The 21,053-nt window shown below is 40.4% G+C and overlaps 1 protein-coding gene across 4 annotated transcripts in view; it reads left to right on the forward strand.

Moving 5' to 3' along the window:
* The window catches only part of ABCB11 (ATP binding cassette subfamily B member 11), an 84,176-nt gene that overhangs the window by 18,091 nt on the left and 45,032 nt on the right, over positions 1-21,053 (forward strand). For all 4 annotated transcript variants that reach the window (XM_039365450.1, XM_039365448.1, XM_039365451.1 and 1 more), the window contains 6 exons: positions 12,743-12,830; positions 14,366-14,499; positions 16,166-16,337; positions 17,694-17,818; positions 18,995-19,169; positions 20,868-20,981. In XM_039365450.1, the coding sequence (XP_039221384.1) occupies positions 12,743-12,830; positions 14,366-14,499; positions 16,166-16,337; positions 17,694-17,818; positions 18,995-19,169; positions 20,868-20,981 (808 nt within the window). The remainder of the gene's footprint in view (positions 1-12,742; positions 12,831-14,365; positions 14,500-16,165; positions 16,338-17,693; positions 17,819-18,994; positions 19,170-20,867; positions 20,982-21,053) is intronic.

Genomic DNA, 21,053 nt, shown 5'->3' on the forward strand with positions numbered 1-21,053 from the left:
TGAAAATAAGGGGGAAAAGCTAAGATTATTCTGATCAGGCCCCTTTGTTTGTTTCATTCTTTCTCTGATGTTGTCTGGAGCAGCTGAAGCCATTTTGATGCTCTTCTATGGGATTTGTTTACCCTTGAATCACAAACACAAATAGAAACCTGCTGTATTTGGATTTGGGATCTCCAATTGAATCTCCTTGTATTTGCATAGGCTAATGAGTCTGGGGGTTGGGGCAAACTGTTAACCTCCAAATGCAAGTGACTTCCTCCTCCTCCAAATGCAAGTGACCAGCCTATTGCACCTGTTGTAGAATTTGTTAGAACAGTGGTTCTCAACCTGTGGGTCGGGACCCCATCTGGGGTCGAACAACCATTTCACGGGGGTCGCCAAACAACGCAGTCCGCCAATTTTTTCCCCTTTTCCTTAGCTGTGCTACTCCCTTTTATTCTATTGGCTTTTGAAAGCCAATAGAATAGACTCTCTTGAATAGAGTCTAATTCTATTGGCTTTCAAAAGCCAATAGGAATTGTCCAAGCTGTCTCTGCCCTGCTGAGCCCGCCAAAAGTCCCATTCTGCAAACGGTGCTGCAAGTTGTCTGCAGTGAAGGCGAGCTGTCTGGAAGTTTCCACCCCTCCCTGCTGAGCAACTACTAAAAATGTAAGTAAAAGAGGGCCAGGGGTGGGAGGTGGGAGGCCGGCGGGTTCAGGGAGGATTGCTGGCGCGCGTGGGGCTCGGCAGGTGCCTTACCTCCCTTGGGCTGGGCCAGCTGGTGGGGGGAGGTTTAGAAGTATTTCTAGCAGGACTACCCGATTCTGTAATAGCTTTGTTCCCTATGCCATCTGTCTGGCAAACTTGCAAGATACGTTTTTCTCACCATGCACATGTATACAGTACATAACCCAAACTAGTCTGTTGTCTCTCTGTGTCATATAATATATGTGGGTATGTGCATAATTCTGTATTTATTTATTTTTGTCATATTTATGTAGTGTATATTTCATTTTAATGTATGCCGATTAGTGTATATTCAAAGTGACAATAAAGTTATTATGTTATTCTATTCTTCAGAGTTTAATGGTTCAGGGGTTTTTTGAGCACTGTATGCATGGCACTTTTGGCGGCGGGGGGGGGGGGAGGAATTGCCATAACTGTTCCAGAGTTCATTTAAATTTAAGCTTTTTTTTTTAAAGGACTAGCCTTGTCTCTTTTAAATCTTTGATGCATTAATACGCTGTGACTAAAATTATAATAAGTTGCTTAAGTGTGAGTTGCAATAGGGCAAGCCTTATCAGTTGATTGTGAAAGGAAGATCAATGACAATATTACACAAGGTTCTACAGTTTTGTTTTGCTATGTTTGGTAAGAGGGCATGGCTTAACTAGGTCAAGCCTCATAAATTAGTTGTATTCCTTGTGGAAATAAGGACACACGGCTAATGTAAGAACAAGCTCTTTGGCTTTCCTGCTTCTGGAAATAAGGACTGTGACTAATTTTCAACCCACGCACCCAGAACCTGAGACAACAGTAGGCGTATTGATAGTTTTATTCATCCCAACATAAGAGAACAATGAAAAGAAATTATTAAAAGTAAGGAGTCTGTCTGACATTGAGATAGCTGTCCAGAACAGAGCCAGATTCAGTTTGCCATGGGGAGAAGCTGGTAAAAGGAATATTGGAGCCAGATCTAGCCAGGCTGTTGTGGGGGAAAAAAAAATAATCCCAGCACATTCTTATAGCAATAGCACTTGTATACTTATATACCACTCCATAATGCTTTACAGCACACGCTGTGCGGTTTAGAATGTCAGCATATTGCCCTCAACTATCTGGGTCCTCATTTTACTGACCTTGGAAGGATGGAAGGTCCAGTCCACCTTGAGCGGGTCAGGATTGAGCTGCTGACAGTGAGCAGATTTACCTGCAATATTGCTTTCTAACCACAGCTCCTTATGGGAGAAGCCTGGGAGCAGCAGCTTGGAATATTGCCAGCTCCTCTGTTCTAAGCCCCTCCCTGTTCCTTTGGGTCATGTGACCTACAGAGGAGCATCTATTAAGGGAAGGGGGAACTTACCCTGTTTTCTTTTAGTTAAATATCAAACCACTAAAAAAATTGGTTAGCCCTCGACTCTTGTATTATATATAGACATTGAGATAATAATAATATAATAATAGTAGTAAAGTTGGAAGGGACCTTGGAGGTCATCTAGTCCAACCCTCTGCTCGGGCAGGAAACCCTACACCATTTCGGACAAGTGACTGTCCAGTCTCTTCTTAAAAACTTCCAGTGTTGGAGCATTTACTGCTTCTGGAGGCAAGCTGTTCCACTGATTAATTATTTTCACTGTCAGGAAGTTTCTCCTTAGTTCTAGGTTGCTTCTCTCCTTGATTAGTTTCCACCCGTTGCTTCTTGTCCTGCCTTCCGGTGCTTTGGAAAATAGCTTAATTCCCTCTTCTTTATGGCAGCCCCTGAGATATTGGAATACTGCTATCATGTCCCCCTTGTCCTTCTCTTCGTTAAACTAGACATACCCAATTCTCGCAACCGTTCCTTATATGTTTTAGCCTCCAGTCCCCTAATCATCTTTGTTGCTCTTCTCTGTACTCTTTCTAGAGTCTCAACATCTTTTTTACATCGTGGTGACCAAAACTGTATGCAGTATTCCAAGTGTGGCCTTACCAAGGCATTGAAGAGTGGTCTTAATACTTCACGTGATCTTGATTCTATCCCTCTGTTAATGCAGCCTAGCACTGTGTTGGCCTTTTTGGCAGCTGCAGCACACTGCTGGCTCATATTTAAGTGATTGTCTACTAGGACTCCGAGGTCCCTCTCACAGTTACTACTATTGAGCATGGTGCCACCTATGCTGTACTTGTGCATTTGGTTTTTCTTGCCTAACTGTAGAACCTTGCTTTTTTCACCATTGAATTTCATTTTGTTAGTTAGTGCCCAGTGTTCAAGTCTGTCCAGATCCTTCTGTATCTTAAGCCTGTCTTCTGGAGTGTTGGCTATTCCTGCCAGCTTGGTGTCGTCTGCAAATTTGATGAGTTCCACATCTATCCCTTCATCCAAATCGTTGATGAAGATGTTGAAGAGTACTGGGCCCAGAACAGAGCCCTGGGGCACCCCACTACACACTTCCCTCCATATAGATGCAGTTCCATTGAGGACCACTCGCTGAGTACGGCCGGTCAGCCAGCTACGGATCCATCTGGTGTTGGTTCTGTCTACCCCACATTTATCTATCTTGTCAAGTAGTAGGTTGTGATCTACTTTATCAAATGCCTTACTGAAGTCCAAGTAAATTATGTCCACAGCATTCCTCTGATGCACTAATTTTGTCACTTGGTCAAAGAATGCAATAAGATTTGTCTGGCATGATCTATTTTTGACAAACCCATGTTGGCTTTTAGTAATGACTTTGTTTGCCTCTAGGTGTTCGTTGATTCGTTGTTTGATTATCTTTTCCAGGATCTTCCCAGGTATTGAGGTCAGGCTGATAGGTCTGTAATTTCCTGGATCCATTTTTTTTCCTTTTTTGAGGATGGGAACTACATCATCTCTTTTCCAGTCCTCTGGTAGTTCCCCTGTGTTCCAGGATCTTTGAAAAATATAGTTCAGTGGCTCCGATATCACATCTGCCAGTTCCTTGAGAACTCTGGGATGTAATCCATCTGGTCCTGGCGATTTGAACTCATCTAGGCTTGACAGGTGCTCACTAACCATTTTCTTGCCTATCTTAATTTGTGTTTCTGTTTTGTTTTTTATGGCACTATTTTTGATAGGTTGGTCTGTTTTTTCCCTTTGTGTAAAGACAGATGCAAAAAATGAGTTAAATAGTTCTGCTTTCTCACTGTTGCTTGTCACCTTCTTGCCACTTCCACCCACTAATGGACCAATCATTTCCTTCACTTTTTTCTTGTTTTTTACAGGTTGAAAGAAGCTTTTTTTGTTATTTTTGACTTTGGTCGCAAGCCTTAGTTCATTTTGAGCCTTGGCTTTCTTCACTTCATCTTTGCAGGCTCGGGCTATTTGCTGATATTCTGACTTAGTTATGTTCCCCTCTTTCCACTTTCTATACTTGTTATTTCCTCTTCAGTTTGAGTTAAATCTAATTTGATTTGCATTGGCCTATCAAGACATGGTTTGGGCAGAAGAATATGATCTCTATGTTCCTCTCTATGCAAATGACCATCCTCTTTTAGCTGCTGCCTGTTGCCCAAGAAAAGGGGATGGAAAAGAAGCAAGATGGGGCTTTGATGAAAAAAATTGAGCTGTCACCACCTGTATTAGTACAATTTGCCACATTCAGCTCTTGCAGAAGTGTAATGGCCACCGTAAATTGAAAGACTCTCTAGGATTATCAAAAGAGAGAGGAACATTTTTTAAAAAAAATGTATAAATGATTAGTTTGTTCTTAAAGAAACTCTGGAAGATGCTGGCCTTAGAATTAGGTGAAAGAAGGTTGAAGAGTAGAAACAATTGCTCCAAAGATGCTTTACCAAAAGGCCACTGGTCTTTCTTGTTGTTTTTTTTCTTTGACAACGTTTTGCTTCTTGGATGAGAAATGAAATGTTTTCAAAGAAAAAAACCCAAGAAAGACCAGTGGCCTTTTGGAAAAGCACCTGTGGGACTAGCATGACCTGGATAATTGAGAATCTCCATAGACAACAATTGTTTAAACAGTTCTTGGAACAGCAAACTGTGACTAGGTACTAGGCATGTCAAATGTTCCCTTTTGAAGAAAATACCATAGGTCAGGCAGTTAATGTTTATTTTATTCTTACACCAAAATTTGCTGTATTCCTTTGAGTAATAATAGGGCAGAGGTCTTATTAAATCTGACAGCAGAAATGGAGACTGAGTGTCCCTCATCTTATAATTTCTCTGCTCTCTTGCCAGCCCTTTCTGGTCTCATTGGCTCTGCTCCCTCCATGCCAGCCGCTCCTCTCTGCCAACATCTGCCTGCCAAGTCTGGTTCCCTTCTGATACAGTGCTCAGTTTCCAATCAAAAGGCCTTTTCTTTCTGCCAGACAGGTCACCATCCTGCTCCATATTGGCACAATCTTTCGTCCCTGAACCAAACATACCTTTTCCTTTATGCCCCAAGTTGGCATGGTCTTTGAACTCTGATCCAGGAGTATTTTTCCTGCATGTTAGCTCTCTACCAAAATGGGCCCCACTTTGGCAGATTCTCATATCTCTGGGATGTTGGCATTTGTGTCAGGCAACCCAGTTCTGGTTACAGACGGAGAAAACCCTCTCCAAGGGCATCCATTTAAATCACAGAAATAGAACAAATCCAGAGGCGATTGAGGTTCTGTCCTTTGGTACATGCGCGGGGCACTAATGCAGGTACAAAGGGGCGGGGTTTTGGTTGCACATTTGCTGCGGCCATCTTGGGCATCCCAGGCTCTTCTGGTTTTTGCCATTTTGTCACAGAATGCAAACAATGCAGTGCTGGCTTAATCAGCTTGCCAATGGCACTGTGAGCCCTCTTGGGTCATGTTTCATTTTTAAGATCTGCAGGATGGGAAGAAGTTGAACTGAACTCTCTTACTGGTGAGGCTATGGCTGCCCAGTAACAGCAGCTTCAAACACTTCCTGCTTTTTAAAATGGGGTATGGCAAGACTTGAAGAATGTTTTTTTTCTCTGTGGCTTGCACATTTAATCTTATAATTTATTCATTTCCTGCCATTATTTTTTTATAAATAACTCAAGACAGGGAACATATTAAAACTCTTTTCTCCTCCTACTTTCCCCACAACAACCATGTAAGATGAGTTGGGCTGAAAGCAAGTGACTGGTTCAAGATCACCCAGTTAGCTTTCATGCCTAAGGCAGGACTACAACTCACAGTCTCCTGGCTTCTAGCTTGGTGCTTTCACCATTAGATCAAACTGGCCCTCTGGCATCGTATGTCACTGGGCCACCATTTCTGCTTTCTTTGCCATGTACCACATTGCCAGTTATGCAGATCATCTTGACACCCCTCAAAGATTCAGTGACGAGGCACAGGAAATCTTCAGCGCCCAACAAGCAGCTTATATGGCTGTTCTGTTTAGAAGCTGCTCAGTCTGGCAGTCCATCAAAGCTTGTGAGAAGGGACGGAGGGTGGCAGACTTGCCAACATGCTACACCAACCTTCTTGGTGCCTCAGAAGCGGATGACTGAAGATTGTGCAGCAGGGATCAGATCAAACCTAGTATCCTAACAGAGCAAGACAGTTTTGGAAAACTTTCAGCTTAATTTTTTTTACAGTCAAAAGCCCAAAGTTTTGGAAAACCTATATTTTAAAATTGGAGATGTCCCTCTTTGGGGCGGGGGGGGGGTTCCAACCAGCTTCACTATAGCTAGGCCATGGGGAAGCTGTTTGTTTCTCTTTTCTTGTGAAATCAAGAAGGTATAGTATTTCCAAAAAACGATAGTGATAAAACCATTGAATGCATCCGGCTGAAATTTGCCACGGTTGATGTCCATTAAAGAGGCTTTAATGTTTGCTATTTTCAGCCTATTCTGCCCCCCCAAAAGCAATTTCAGTTACTTTGAATTTCCCCCTAAGAGCCTGTGGACAAATATGGAGAAAAATCTTGATGAGTCTCTCTTCCATATGCAAATGAGCAATCTGTTTCAGAGGTGGGAGAGAAATGCTACACTCACTGTAGCCGAAAAGATGTCAGAGGAAGCTGGTATAAGTTGATATAAGTTAAATTATCTTTTTCCACTTTATCATACAATGTTAAATGATCTGGTGGTTAACAACAGGATAATAATAAGAGTTAGAATACATATAGTCAAATTTGTTTTTGTTATTATTGGGTGGGCTAAATCTTATAGGTATGGTTTATTATGTGGGGAGAATAAGTAAGATTGTATTAGATGCAAGTTAGTTTTATTTCTTTTGTAAGTAAGAACTTACAAAAGACGTTGAGATGTTGAAAACCGATGTTGAGACTCTAGAAAGAGTACAGAGAAGAGCAACAAACATGATTAGGGGACTGGAGGCTAAAATATATAAGGAACAGTTGCTAGAATTGGGTATGTCTAGTTTAACGAAGAGAAGGACAAGGGGGGGACATGATAGCAGTATTCCAATATCTCAGGGGCTGCCATAAAGAAGAGGGAATCTCTTCTTTATTTTCCAAAGCACCTGAAGGCAGAACAAGAAGCAATGGGTGGAAACTAATCAAGGAGAGAAGCAACCTAGAACTATGGAGAAACTTCCTGACAGTGAGAACAATTAATCAGTGGAACAACCTGCCTCCAGAAGCAGTAAATGCTCCAACACTGGAAGTTTTTAAGAAGAGACTGGATAGCCATTTGTCCAAAATGGTGTAGGGTTTCCTGCCTGAGCAGGGGGTTGGACTAGATGACCTCCAAGGTCCCTTCCAACTTTACTATTATTATTATTAAGCTTTATTTTTTCTGAGGGATAATCAGTACTATTCAGACTAGACCCTTCGAATTCATTTTTCTCCTTGAGAACATGAACTCATGGTTTAACATTAGAGCAGGTCAAAATTGATTGTCCCTCTGGGAATACGGCTAACATCATCTCATGCTGCCAAAAACTGAAGCAGCCATTAGGATGCTTTCTTGTTAGATTATACATGATTTTCTGGAACTAAAATCTTGAATAAAATCCTTTTGCCGTCAAACCTCAAGACTGAAAATATGCCGCCTCCTCCTCCTCCTCCTCCTCCTCCTCCTCCTCCTCCTCCTCCTCCTCCTCCTCCTCCTTCAAATTTCCTGTCTTCAAACTGAAATGTGTCATGGGTGATTTCTGCAAGGCGGGCCCTATCAAGAGGGGGTTTGAGGGAACCATATCTTTCCCATGCATGCAAATGAGTGGCTTGTTGCATCTCCAGGAGGGGTTGCTGGGAAGATGCTTGGGTCCCTGTTGCCAGCAAGAAGGAGAGGCCAAAAACCAAGATGGAGCTTTGGAAAACATATGTATCTTTTCCTCTTCTTTTTATTTTATGGTTTTGTCTCTTTTACAAACAGTAAGACAGTTGCTTGACTCCCCGTAGCTTGAAACAATGGTTAGGAATAAATCAGGGTGGGATCCCTGGATAATTGAGTGGTTTCTTTAAGAGCTTTTGTTGAGGAATTAGTATATAGTACTTGCTTTTTTGCTTATTAAGTTCATTGTGTACTTCTTCAGAAGTAGTTTTATGCTTGTGATGGGATAGTTGTTTGTTTTCTTGAGTTATAAATGAAATACAATTTTTGTAATATATGAGTAATTTATTTGTTTCTGCATAAAAAGTTGGCCTGAAATCCTTTTCCAGACATAATTAAATATTCTTGGAGTTTCCGCAGGAAGTCCGGACTGGGAAAAAGTTGACATTTGTTTAACTCTATTTGGGAACAAGAGTCTGTGTGTATATCATTTTCAGCCAATTTTGTTCAGAGGGTCTTTCTGGGGGAAAATGTTATCAGTATGAATAAAGGTTGTCAGTATGATTAAGGTGGACTTCATCGGTTTACTTTATAAGCAATCTTATAAAGTAATTTAGTGGCATTTTCAGTTAGAATGGGGATGAAAAAGTATCTTTACAACTCCTCACATTTATGACCTTCACAAATCCATAAAGCAAACAAAAGCTGAAGTAAGATTAAAAACACAGTTGCGGTTTCACTTAGTGACTGTTTGCTTAATGACTAAGTTGCCAGTCCAAATTTTGGTCACTAAACAACAACTGGCTATACTACCTCTGAGGATAATATAGTGTATTGAATGGGAAACGTTTGTCCAGTCTCAAATATTTAGCGAAGCAACAGAGGCTTTAATAAACCTGGAACTTTGAGAAGCCAATATTAAGCCCTACTTCATTTATATGCAAATCATCAACCTATTGCAGTAGTTAGTGCTGAGAAAATACCAAAGCCAGTGTTGTCTGAAAGAAGAGCTGGAAAGAAAGTTGATTTTAAAGAAGAGATCTCTTTTCTTCATCCATTATACTAAGGTGACCAACTTTTTTACAATGAAAAGGAGGACACAAATAAATTGAAGAAAAAATATCGTAAATAAAAGAAACATTTTATTCATTGCAACAATAATACAGAATACACTATAATATGATAAATGCATAATAAAAACATTTGTAACAATAACATTTTATATTGTAATTATGCTTACATGCCTATTAATTATTATTTAAATGAGTACTTTTCCATTGAATGAATATTTTTTGTCAATGTATCATCTTCTAACAATATATTGGAAATATCTGAACATATTGAATTCATATTGAATTTTACGGCAAGTGCTGCAGCTAGAGTATCAACATTCAATCTCGATTTCTCACTTTTCCAAAAATCATTAGCAATTGAAAAAACCCTTTCAACTGCTGCATTAGTTCCAGGACAGCAGAACATAAATTGAACAAGAATATATAAATTTTCACATGGAATATTTTCATTTTTGAAAAGGCTGAATATTTCCACCCATCTTTTATCAATTTCAATGTGTTTATTTTCCCATTGTATTAATTTAAAAATACATTCAGTCTTCTAATTTCTTCAAAGAGACAATTGTCTGTTTTAATGTCTGGCATTTCTTTAGATAAAAACTCAACACAAGATTCAATATCTGTCCAATATACTTGCGATGAAATAAAAAAACACCATTGAAAACTGTTATTTCCTGTGATGTTTGTTTCAGACCATTCTTCGATATATTGAAAACATGTTTGGTAAAAATTCTGCACTTCTTTGATAAACTTTTCCGTTATGCCCAGATTTGATTCCTCTAAGTCTGACAATTTTCTTTTTATAACTAAAGGAAGAAATTTTTCTTCAAATTGAGTTTTATATTGAAGGATAAAATCATTCAAAATAAGACTAACTTCTGTAGCTGAAATGTGTTCACCTTCAATCTTTTGAATCGTTTTGTGAAAAATAGATGCTTGATTATGTACAAAATACATTAATATCTCAGATATTTCATTATTGAAAAACGATTCCAGGATTTTAGGACATTTGTCTAAACTTAAAAAATATGAACGGAGAGGCTCAAATAATTGTAGAACACGCTCTATAGCAGGTGTTAAAGCAAGCCATCTAACTTTTGAATATCCTAAAAGTTTTTTGTATTGAACATTCGCTTCTTCACAAAATTGTTTTAAAGTAGCCACACGAACGGTAAAATGACTAAAATACAAATAAATTGTAGTTATTATTACTTCTACATCAATTGGCATGGCACATGATGCCATGTTGATTGCATTTGACAAAATATGTGCAGTACAACCTATTCCTAGTATTTTCTTTTGGAGTAAATCTTGTAATTTTACATACACATTATTCACCCCTTTGCGTCTTCGCCCACCAAAATGTGTGTTTGTATTATCAGCTGTTAGTGCAATAACTTTGGATTTCAAATTGTTTTAATTTATTACTCTGTATTGATGGTTTGACAAAATTTCAGCAATTTCGCCCTCAATGGATTCTAAATTTAAAATTTTTACTTGAATGCCCTTGGTAACATTAAAATATCTTATTAGTATTGGATACAATTTAGTTTCATTATGATTGGATGCATCAGATAAAACCGTTACAAATGCTGCAGTTTCCAAGTCTTCTGTAAATATTTTGTCACAGTAATTTTAAAATACTGATTTAATAATAGCCTCACATTTTGTCCTGGCGCATGAAAATTTAGCATCGTGAAACTTTTTCAATAATTTAGTTGTACAATCAATACTACGAAAACTTTGATTGTGAATTATGGTATGGTATGGAATGCAAATGTTCCCTCCATTGCAGCTAACTGTTTTTCATCTTCAGAATACTTTGAAGTTTTAAAAAAACTGGAAGCAAATGCATCTGATGACTGCTTATGTTTCTTGGTGTTCAAGTGTTTCGTAATAGCTACTCTGCCCCCAGCTGCAATATAAAATTCTCCACTGCAAATATTGCAGAAAACAATGTTATCCTTCTTTGATGTGATGAATGGAAATTCCTTATTCAATTTATTGTTGAAAGGACATTTCTTCTTTTTTGATTTTTCCATCCCTAAATGGAAGTTAGTCTCCTCCAGGTATCTTTGGGCCTAACTAGGGGATGGTGTAGTTGAGTAGCAGGGAGAAGTGCAAAGTTCCTGCCAATTCGCCTTCGCTGCAGACAACTTGCATGTGCAAAGTTTGCCGGCCAGGTGTTTTGGTGCACTCAGTAGCAATTCCTATTGGCTTTCGAAAGCCAATAGGGAGAGTAGCACAGCTCATGCAAAAGTTGAAAAAAAAACCATCAAAAAAAGGTGCCAGAATGCCGTTCTGAGCATTCTATGAGAAAAAAAAAAAGCCCTGCAGATTAGTCTCCAAATATTGAAAGGAGGACATGAAGGAGGACACTTTTCGAGGGAGGACAGAACTTACAAAAGGAGGACTGTCCTCCCTAAAGGAGGACGGTTGGTCACCTTAATTATACTTAAATATTCCACTGTTCGAATAGATGGCAGATTATTTTTTTTTTGTCTCTGAACCCTAAAAGAAAGGTGGAGAAAGTATCAATAAGGGATGCTGGAAAAAGAAGAGAATCAGTTGTTTTCTGCTTTGGAATCATATCTTAAATAGGGGTGGAGTTATTGCTGTTTGGAACATGCTAGACTGTTGGTTATATACATAGAGTGGATTCTTGAAGATGCTTTGATTTCTGTAAGACTAAAATTGTGAAGCAAAGTGTAATAATAGGTAAGGGCAGGATAGGCAGCAAAAGAAATGCAGAGCTATATTTTCTTCATGACTCACGTGTTCATCTTATCCTGACAAAAATTGAAATAGCTGTAGGTGGTATGATGTTTCCTTAATTATAGTCAATTGACTATTTTTTGAATGGACTCTTGAAGCAGGTTGATCACAGTTTGGAACAGAGCCATACCCTTTCAAATCACACATTTTTAATGCAAATCTAATTACAACAAATTTAAAATGAATTTGAACTGGATGCATTAATTAACTGCATATTGATCTTCAAGTTCTCATATCACCGTACTTACTCTGAGACATCTCTCCTTGATGCCCATAGGAAAGAGCACTGTAAAATCAGCCTTATGCAAATGCTGGCCTTTAATTTGTTGGGGAAATCAGAACAGTTTTAATTCCTAAAACTATAACTGCTTAAAACAGTGTGACTCTTACTGTCATCATCCATGAAGATCAGAAATTCAAGAGCATATAAATTTTCTGTAGCCTTAGGAAAGTGTCTGCTTTTACAATGCAATCAGTGGCATATGGTAATGTATATAGGTAATGCATGTTATTGGATATTTGGCATTAAAAAGCATCCTTGTCAGTGTTGCTGTTTGAAATTAGACCACTTTTTTGGTTTAAAAAATTGATTATTTTACCTGCTTTACTCTTTCTGAATACGTCATCTTTTAATGCCGGTGTGGAGTTATAGAAATACAGTTGCTGGATCCATTTTGTCACACTGCCTGACAACAGATGTCATATTATGTTTTCAGTCTACACTTGTGCTATGAATTATTCTGCCCTCTGTGGATTCATGACTGATCTTTAGCAATCAATGCAGCTACTGTAGTTGATTGTAAGACAATTCCAGTTGCTGTGCTATTCGCTCAGCCAATTTAGCCCACACATTTAAATTGATTCACTGAAATGACAAACCTTAGGATTCCAAAATTATATCCTTCATTTATATTTAATTAACCTAAAATAAAATGGGCTTTTCGTGGGACTTGGCTCTTGAGATGTTTCAGTCCTGATTAATTTTTCTTCTTTTCTTCATAGGTTGCTGGATATTGAAAGTCAAATGATCTATTTTGCAAGTTCCTATGGAGGAATGGGCTGTGCTGTTCTAGTGCTTGGATACCTCCAAGTCAGTATTTACTTCTAGTCCTTCATTTTCCTCCCCAATCCAGAAGGGAAAAGAAGTCAGCTATTTAGCAGCTGAGGTTCATGACAATTCAAGACCCTATTAACATAATTGATTTGGAAATCAGTAACACTTTCTGTATCATATAAGCCATTTTTCTACCATAGGCTTCTGAAACGGGCAATTCCTATGTCACTGTTAATTTACATAAATATTAAATAAGTAATATTAATTCAAGTTGAGTCATGCAAAGTACTGTGCATTAATACATAGCCTTCCTTTTTTCTCACTTCTTACATGCATGGACATCTCTGTGGACAAAATGATAGACCGTTATGGAAATAGGACAAATTTTTGATCAGAAACAAATATCAGCTTTGGGACTGGGGTGACTGAATAGACATCCATTTACTTATAAAACACAGGGATCCATTTGCAAGCCAAAACAAGTCCTTCAACACAAATTAATCTACAAAACCAAGCTTTCGTCGGCCACACTACCGACATCGTCAGGGTATAAAATGCTGAGTCCGTTTTTATGTGGCCGGCTGTCTCTGCGCTTTGACCCTGGATCGGGTCATAGGTCTGCCCATTAGCATCAGCTGGGTAGTTCTTAAAGGGGCCATTTCTAAAGTTGTCCTCTCCTCTCCAATTGCTGTTGTTTTCTTTGTGCGTGTGTGGGTGCCTGGAGATCCGCTGTTCATCCACTCCCAGTCATCCCTCCCCACCCCCTCATTCAACTTAATTTGCCTCTGTATTGCTGTCTAGCGTGTGTGCTTCAAGCTCTGTTCTTCTGTTTGCCAGACCTGCTGCTTTCTTTGCCCGTGTGTAAACTCCTGGGGGTTGGTTGTCTCATTGTTCCTGTTTCTTGTCGCCCCCTCTCTCTCTCATTGATGGGTGAGCTCCTGTGTGTGTTAATGGGTTGCTAACCAGGTGTGTCTTTGGGATAACTCCACTACTTGTTGCCCTTATTGCCCCCTCGGTACATATACGGGAGCGCAGGAGATACCCATCCCGTTTGCGCTCACTATTACTCGCCTGTTCTCCCATTGATCGGGGCCGTAATTCTATTGCCAAGTCATTCACAAGGCACACCTCCGGAGCATTTCCCCCATTCTTAACTTCTATTGCCTCTCCTCGCTAATGGGCGGACCTATGACCCGATCCAGGGTCAAAGCACAGAGGCAGCCGGCCACATAAAAACGGACTCCCGGATCCAGCATTTTATACCCTGACGATGTCAGTAGTGTGGCCAACACGATGTCAGTAGTGTGGCCGACGAAAGCTTGGTTTTGTAGATTAAACATTTATGTTTATGAGTATATATATATATATATACTCATATATATATATATATATATATATATATATATAGCAAGATAATGGTAGCAGAAAGCATAAAATCAATGCTAGGAATATTGAGATCGTTTTCCATTTAGCTCACTGCGCCATCAGTTGGGCATTGTGTTTTTGTAATCAAGGAAAAGTTGTCTATCTTCTAATAATGTTTCTCCATTCCACCCGACCCTTTTTGTTAGATCTGCTTATGGGTAACATCAGCTGCTCGCCAGACCCAAAAGATCCGAAAAGCCTATTTCAGGAAAATCATGAGGATGAACATAGGCTGGTTTGATTGTACATCCGTGGGGGAACTCAATACACGAATTTCTGAGTGAGTAACTTGTGATAGCTACTGATGGGACTACATATCAATTGACAGACTCTGGAAAGTCAGTGAATGTTTAAAAAGTTATTTCTACCAGCTTGATTCTCAGCTGTGCCAACTTGTCCACTGGACTGGCACAACTGTTTATCCATAGCAAGCCTGCAAATGGCTTTATGAAGTTGCTGTTGACAGGGCCAGCCCTGCCATTACCACCTGCCTGATAGGCCCTGTTTCTTGCCTTGTGAGAGCCAATGTTTTGTGAGAGTGTTGAGATGTCAATATAGGAATAATGATAGCGGCAACTCTAGACTGAGCAGAGAGTGGTTGAATCACATGGAGCTAATAAGAGAAAAATGGCACTTTTCTAGATCAGAGTTCCCCAATCTTTCCGGTTTTGGGTACTGGCGGGGGGGGGGAGAGGGGATAGTTCTATGTGAGTGGTTCAGCTTCCACGGCTTGGTTCCAAACAGCTCACAGTCCAGTAGTGGGCCATTGCCTGGGGATTGGGAACTCCTATTCTAGTCTCCGGACGCAATTCAAGGTGTTGGTCATCACCTTCAAAGCCCTTCATGGCATAGGGCCAGGTTACTTACAGGACCGCATTCTGCCGCACAGCTCCCAGAGACCGGTGAGGTCCCATAGATTGGGCCTCCTTCAGGTCCCGTCGGCTAGACAATGTCGGCTGGCTGGCCCTCGGGGAAGGGCCTTTTCTGTGGTGGCTCCGACCTGGTGGAATCAACTTCCCCCCGAGGTTCGAACTACTCCCACCCTGCCAGCCTTTAAGAAAGCCGTTAAAACTCTCCTGTTCCGGCAGGCCTGGGGCTGATGTCCTCGGCGGGCCGGGATATGATCGGACTCGCGGTATGACTGGATTACTTTATTTTATTGTTTTATTACTGTTTTTAATTTTGTACGCCGCCCTGAGTCCTTTGGGATTGGGCGGCATATAAATATTTGTAAATAAAAAAATAAATAAATAAATAGATGGATAAAAATATCTGAGGAAAGTCCATCTGGCCAGATGACTGCAAAGAAATATGATCCTTCAACACTCCCCCCCCACATCCAATCAGAACTAATCCTTCTATTGCCGCCACCATCCCGCCAGAACCAATGAAGCTTCTTGGATGAGAAGAGAAACATTTTCCTCAAGAAAAAACAGTCCAGTCGCCTTTTGAAAAGGCACCTTTGAGACAACTATGACCTGGATGACTGAGAATCTCCACAGATGTCCATCTGGTCAGGCATTCTTCAGAAGCTGTTAGTGCTTTATGAGCATCTGTGCAAATTTTATTTTCCCCATCTTGGCCTTGTTAAGCAGAATCTCTGCAGACGGTCCAACCAATTGTCAGCTACTGGGGTGGGGGTGGGAGGGAAGGATGAAAAATAGAAGCTTACATTTGATAACATGTAGAATCTTGGTGGGAATACTCCAGCAGGGCAAAATACTTGGAAATATAAGACCTTCTGCCTGCACCAAGTTTAAGGTTAATCTTACATACGGGAAATAAACTCCCCAGATAAAAGAATGATCAGATGAATAATTACCACGATAAATCATTCTCACCCACATTTCCCCAGTGTAGAAAGGAGTGATATCTTTTCATGTGCGTTGGGAATTGTAATGAAAGCAAAATGTATCCGCTGCTTCAACTTTTCTTGTTCTCCACAGTGACATTAATAAAATAAATGATGCTATTGCTGATCAAGTAGCAATCTTTATCCAGCGCTTCACCACCTTTGTTTGTGGATTCCTGCTAGGATTTGTCAGAGGCTGGAAGTTGACCTTGGTTATTATCGCAGTCAGTCCCCTAATTGGGATCGGAGCTGGCATAATTGGCCTGGTACGGAAGTATGTCCTATCTGTTGAAGGGGAGTTCCTGAGGTTATTTAGAGGGAATTGGGGGAAATTGGAGAGGGGGGAGAGATTCCTCCAATTGGGGGAAATTGGGGAAAGAATTTCAAGTTATTGACCATTTTGATGCCTTGGTAACCCTCCATCAAACCATTTACTGTTGCCTTTTCTTTTTGAAAAAATTAGCAGCCATTTATTTGGCACAATTTCCCAGCAGTAGTTTCTGTTGTTCTTTATAAGAACTGATTGGTGGGGCACCTCAAGGAATCATTGGTTTGCCATTGCTTTCTTCCTACGGGTGAGATGGAGGAACTGGCCCAAAATCATTTAGTGGGCTTCATGCCTAGGGTGTGACTAGAACTCACAGTCTCCTAGTTTCTAGTCTAGTTCCTGAACCACTACCCCATGCTGGCTTCCATATGCATATACACACCAACATTTTTTTGTTTCATGCAATTGAAGAGCCATGGTAGCACAGTGGTTAGAATGTAGTACTGCGGGCTAATTCTGCTGACTGCCGGCTGCCAGCAGTTTGGCAGTTCAATTCTCACTGGGTTCAAGGTTGACTCAGCCTTCCATCCTTCCGAGGTCGGTAAAATGAGGATCCTGATGGTTGGTGGGCAATATGCTGGCTCTGTAAACCGCTTAGAGAGGGAGGGCTGTAAAGCACTGTGAAGTACTATATAAATCTAAGTGACGTTGCTATCAGAAGGAGAGAGCTCCGATGTATGACAGCTTATACTACAGAGCATGGAGTCACCTTTAAAGCATCTTGCTACTCTTTGCTGCTTCATAAGTCAATGCTAAGTTCCTTGTTTAATCAAGATGGCCATCTCCTTGGATTTTATAACTGTAAAGCAGGGGTGTCAAACTGCCAGCCCACAGGCCGGATGCGTCATGCTGAAACTGCACCCACCCCATTGCCGGCAATGGAAAAAAAGTTCCTATACGTCACGACATGTCACATGACATTGTGAGTTTGACACCCCTGCTGTAAAGGCAAGCCTTTAATTCACCTCAGCTGTACCTACATAAAAGTCCTCTGCGTAACCAGAAGGTTGAGAAAGCCTTCCTAACAAACAGGTTCCCCAAAGGCACAAAATATTGTGTTGACCTGCTCCTGAGTCTGATTTCATTAACTAAGTAACTTAATTAGATCGGCAGTTGTTTTTTTTTTAACTTGGCCACTTAAAAACTTCCAGAACGGGAGTGGAAGTTCATACATTTTATAGTAGCAAAATTTAAAAAAACACTGAGTTCAATTTTGGCCTATATAGCATCAACCTTTAAATAGCACCTTTGTGCCACATTTGTTCTTCTGACTTTTGTTTCTGTTGTATTGAAGTCTGTGGCAAAGTTGACGGGTCTAGAGTTAAAGGCTTATGCAAAAGCTGGAGCCATTGCTGATGAAGTGCTCTCATCGATCCGAACTGTGGCTGCTTTTGGAGGAGAAAGAAAAGAAGTTGAAAGGTTGGTTATATACCAAGGCTGCTTCTGAGCACTAAATAAGCTGACTGAATCAAAACAGATTCAGTCTGTTTTGCTTAAGTGTTAAAGATGAATATTAACATATCATGACAATGAAAAACAAGCTCTTTCTTGAAGAATAAACTTAAGCTGTGTCCAGGAATATCTAGCTTGTCCCAGATGCATAAAATGGGAAGGGTGTCCTAAGAGCTTCCTCGGATTTAGCTGCTTTAATTACACCAGCAATATTGTAGAGTTGGCCATGTATTAGCTAGGTGAGCATGTGCTGCCTGTCACACAGCCTTCTCTTTAATTAGACTAGCATCAGATATGATGGTGATCCCTCTTTTGTTGCCAATATCAAAATCTTTTTTCGTTCACCTGGAGTCATCAGAAAGCCATTTTGTGCTTTGCCTCTGGGATCAAAATGGCTTCCTGTGGCATTTTCAGTATTAATTCAAAGCAAGAACTGGACATGTGTGATGGGGACTTAGAAAGCAGCTTTAATCTAAATCAGTCTCCTTAATTCACTGTTTTGCAAAGTGGATGGCTTCATCCATTATGCTTTTGTAAAAACACAGAGTTAGTCTTGAATAATGCAACCACCATTAGAGAAACATCTACTTAGCCCCAAAAGACAGGAGGGGTTATAGAAGAAACTCAAGTTTCTTCTGTCTTGACTTTCTATTGTTATAAGTGGGAAGGTGAGAGAATCTCTCTCAGACTTACTTTACTGTTATAGAATATAACAACAGAAAGTAGAGTGGTAGGCCTAGTAGAAAGTAGGCCTGATGGTGTCTGATTCCTACCTGGCCTACTTTGGGTGATAGTGCTAGGCAATGGGTATTTAACCATAGTTTCTTGATTAATATATGCAACAAATAAGGTTGTAAACCAAAGGTTAGTAACCACAATGGCTGAGCTCATGCAACAAACCAAAATTAAACAGATCATAATATAGCTTAGCCTCATATGCGAACCCAGTCACTGATAGGCCAGCAAATAATCAAAGTTTAGGCAAGGGTCTTTTCCAGTCTTTCTTGGGAATGCAAAGAATGGGCTGTGACACCACATGACAAGGAATTTTCCTATAAAGCATCCCAGTCCTTTTTTTTTCAGCACTGAAAGCTGCAAAACGATCCTTTTAAATGTGCTCTTTCCAATTTTTTCTTTCCTCAGATATGACAAAAATCTGGTGTTTGCTCAAACCTGGGGGATCAGAAAGGGAATCATAATGGGATTCTTCACAGGCTACATTTGGTGCATCATTTTCCTGTGTTATTCGCTGGCCTTCTGGTATGGCTCAAAACTTGTCCTTGATGACAAGGAATATTCTGCTGGGACCCTTTTGCAGGCAAGTGCTATCTAAAACCTTTCCTCCTTTGAACACAGTCATTTAGATATGGGGAGAGTCAGTGACACCCAGCAGCCCTTCACTTTCTACCCAACTGCTTGGATAGACCCTGGAGTGATTATTTTATAAACCTAACTATTTAAAAAAAATTGGTTGACCTCTGTAGATAGCACTGAGGTAGCTATCTGCTCGGAACCTGCAAAATACAATTAGAAAAGCCATCCATTTGGGTTTTCCCATTTCTTTTGTCCTGCCACAGCATCCAGTGCTTCCAAAAAAGATTGGTGACAAGCCCAAATGAAGTGAAATTTTCAGCGCACAAACATGAAAGGGCGAGTGGCAGAACCTTTTTGCTGACTCCAGGGGCTGGGTTGGATTTAAGCCCTGAGGAAGCCAAGTCAGTTTCACACTTTAGAAGGTGGTTCTGGTAGGGATGATTCTCTGCAGCAAAATGTTACAGTGCAACATGCTACTGTTGGCGGACTCTTTCCAGGAGCTTCCATTTTAATGCTGTGCAAATCACTAAAGGTGCTGCTTTCTTTGGGGACAGAAACGAGGCATCTCTTTTCCAGCTGTAAAAGCAGCTGTGCCTTTCACAAAGTCCAAGCAGCTGCTTCAGAAGTGATTTTCAGCTGCTCTCATGCAGAACCAGTTGATTTCAAGCAACTACTTTGCCTAGCCTTGCTCAATTCCATGTCCTTTCTGCCATATGTTCTTCTCATCCCTGCTGTTCAGTGTTGCAGCCCAGTGGCCTTGCATTCTTGCTAAGCATGTCTGCTTTTAAATAGATCTGTTTTGGGGAGTTAGGGAGCTGTTTCTTTCTTTTTCTGAAGGTGAGTTGAATTTCTGTAGGCCATGCAATTGAAGCTGGTTAATGTTTCCCTATTCTGTAGGGGTGGTGCCATAAGACTCGGTGATTAGTTTATTAGAATAACAGAGTTGGATGGGGCCTTGGAGGTCTTCTAGTTCAATTCCCTGCTCAAGCAGGAGACCCGTACAATTTCAGACAGATGGTTGTCCAATCTCTTCTAAAAGGGCCTTTTCTGTGGTGGCTCCAACCTGGTGGAATTAACTCCCCTCCCCCCGAGGTTCAAACTACTCCCACCCTGCCAGCCTTTAAGAAAGCCATTAAAACTCTCCTGTTCCGACAGGCCTGGGGCTGATGTCCCCGGGGGGGGGCGGGATATGATCGGACACGCTGTATGAATGTATTCCTTTTATTGTTTTATTGTCAGATTATTGTTTTAGTTTTGTACGCCGCCCTGAGTCCCTTGGGATTGGGCAGCATATAAATTTTAGAAATAAATAAATAAATAAAAACCTCCAGTGATGGAGCACCCACAACTTCTGGAAGCAAGTCGTTCCAAGGATTAATTACTCTAACTTTCGGGGGATTTTTCCTTAGTTGTAGATTGGTTCTGTCTTAGTACATACCATGTATTTACCTCTAAAACATGCTTTGAATTAAGGGGCCAGCCCCAGACTTGGAAACTGAAATAGTTTCCCTAAGTTAAAGTCCCTTTAATTCTATTCCTGCCTTCTAACAGAGAAGAAGAGCATCTTTGATGTTATTTCTCAAAAGAACAAAGTATTTTATCTGCCTTCCAGAAATACCATTTTGGGCCATATATAGCTTCTGATTGTAATTTAGTATTAGCATGTAGAAACTAATATTTTTTTTCCCTTTACCCTTCTCAGGTTTTTCTTGGTGTCCTAGTAGGTGCCTTAAATCTTGGACAAGCAGCCCCTTGTTTGGAAGCCTTTGCAACAGGCCGTGGGGCTGCCACAAATATATTTGAGACAATAAATGAAGTAAGTAATCGCTGCTTGCTTTGGAAGGGATGAGGAGAGTTTCAAGGAATGTAAAGTGAGCTTCTGCCATGA

This window comes from Crotalus tigris, unplaced genomic scaffold (assembly GCF_016545835.1).
Source record: "Crotalus tigris isolate CLP2741 ecotype Arizona unplaced genomic scaffold, ASM1654583v1 scf7180000020074.1721668, whole genome shotgun sequence".
In the NCBI taxonomy this organism is placed as follows: Eukaryota; Metazoa; Chordata; class Lepidosauria; order Squamata; family Viperidae; genus Crotalus; species Crotalus tigris.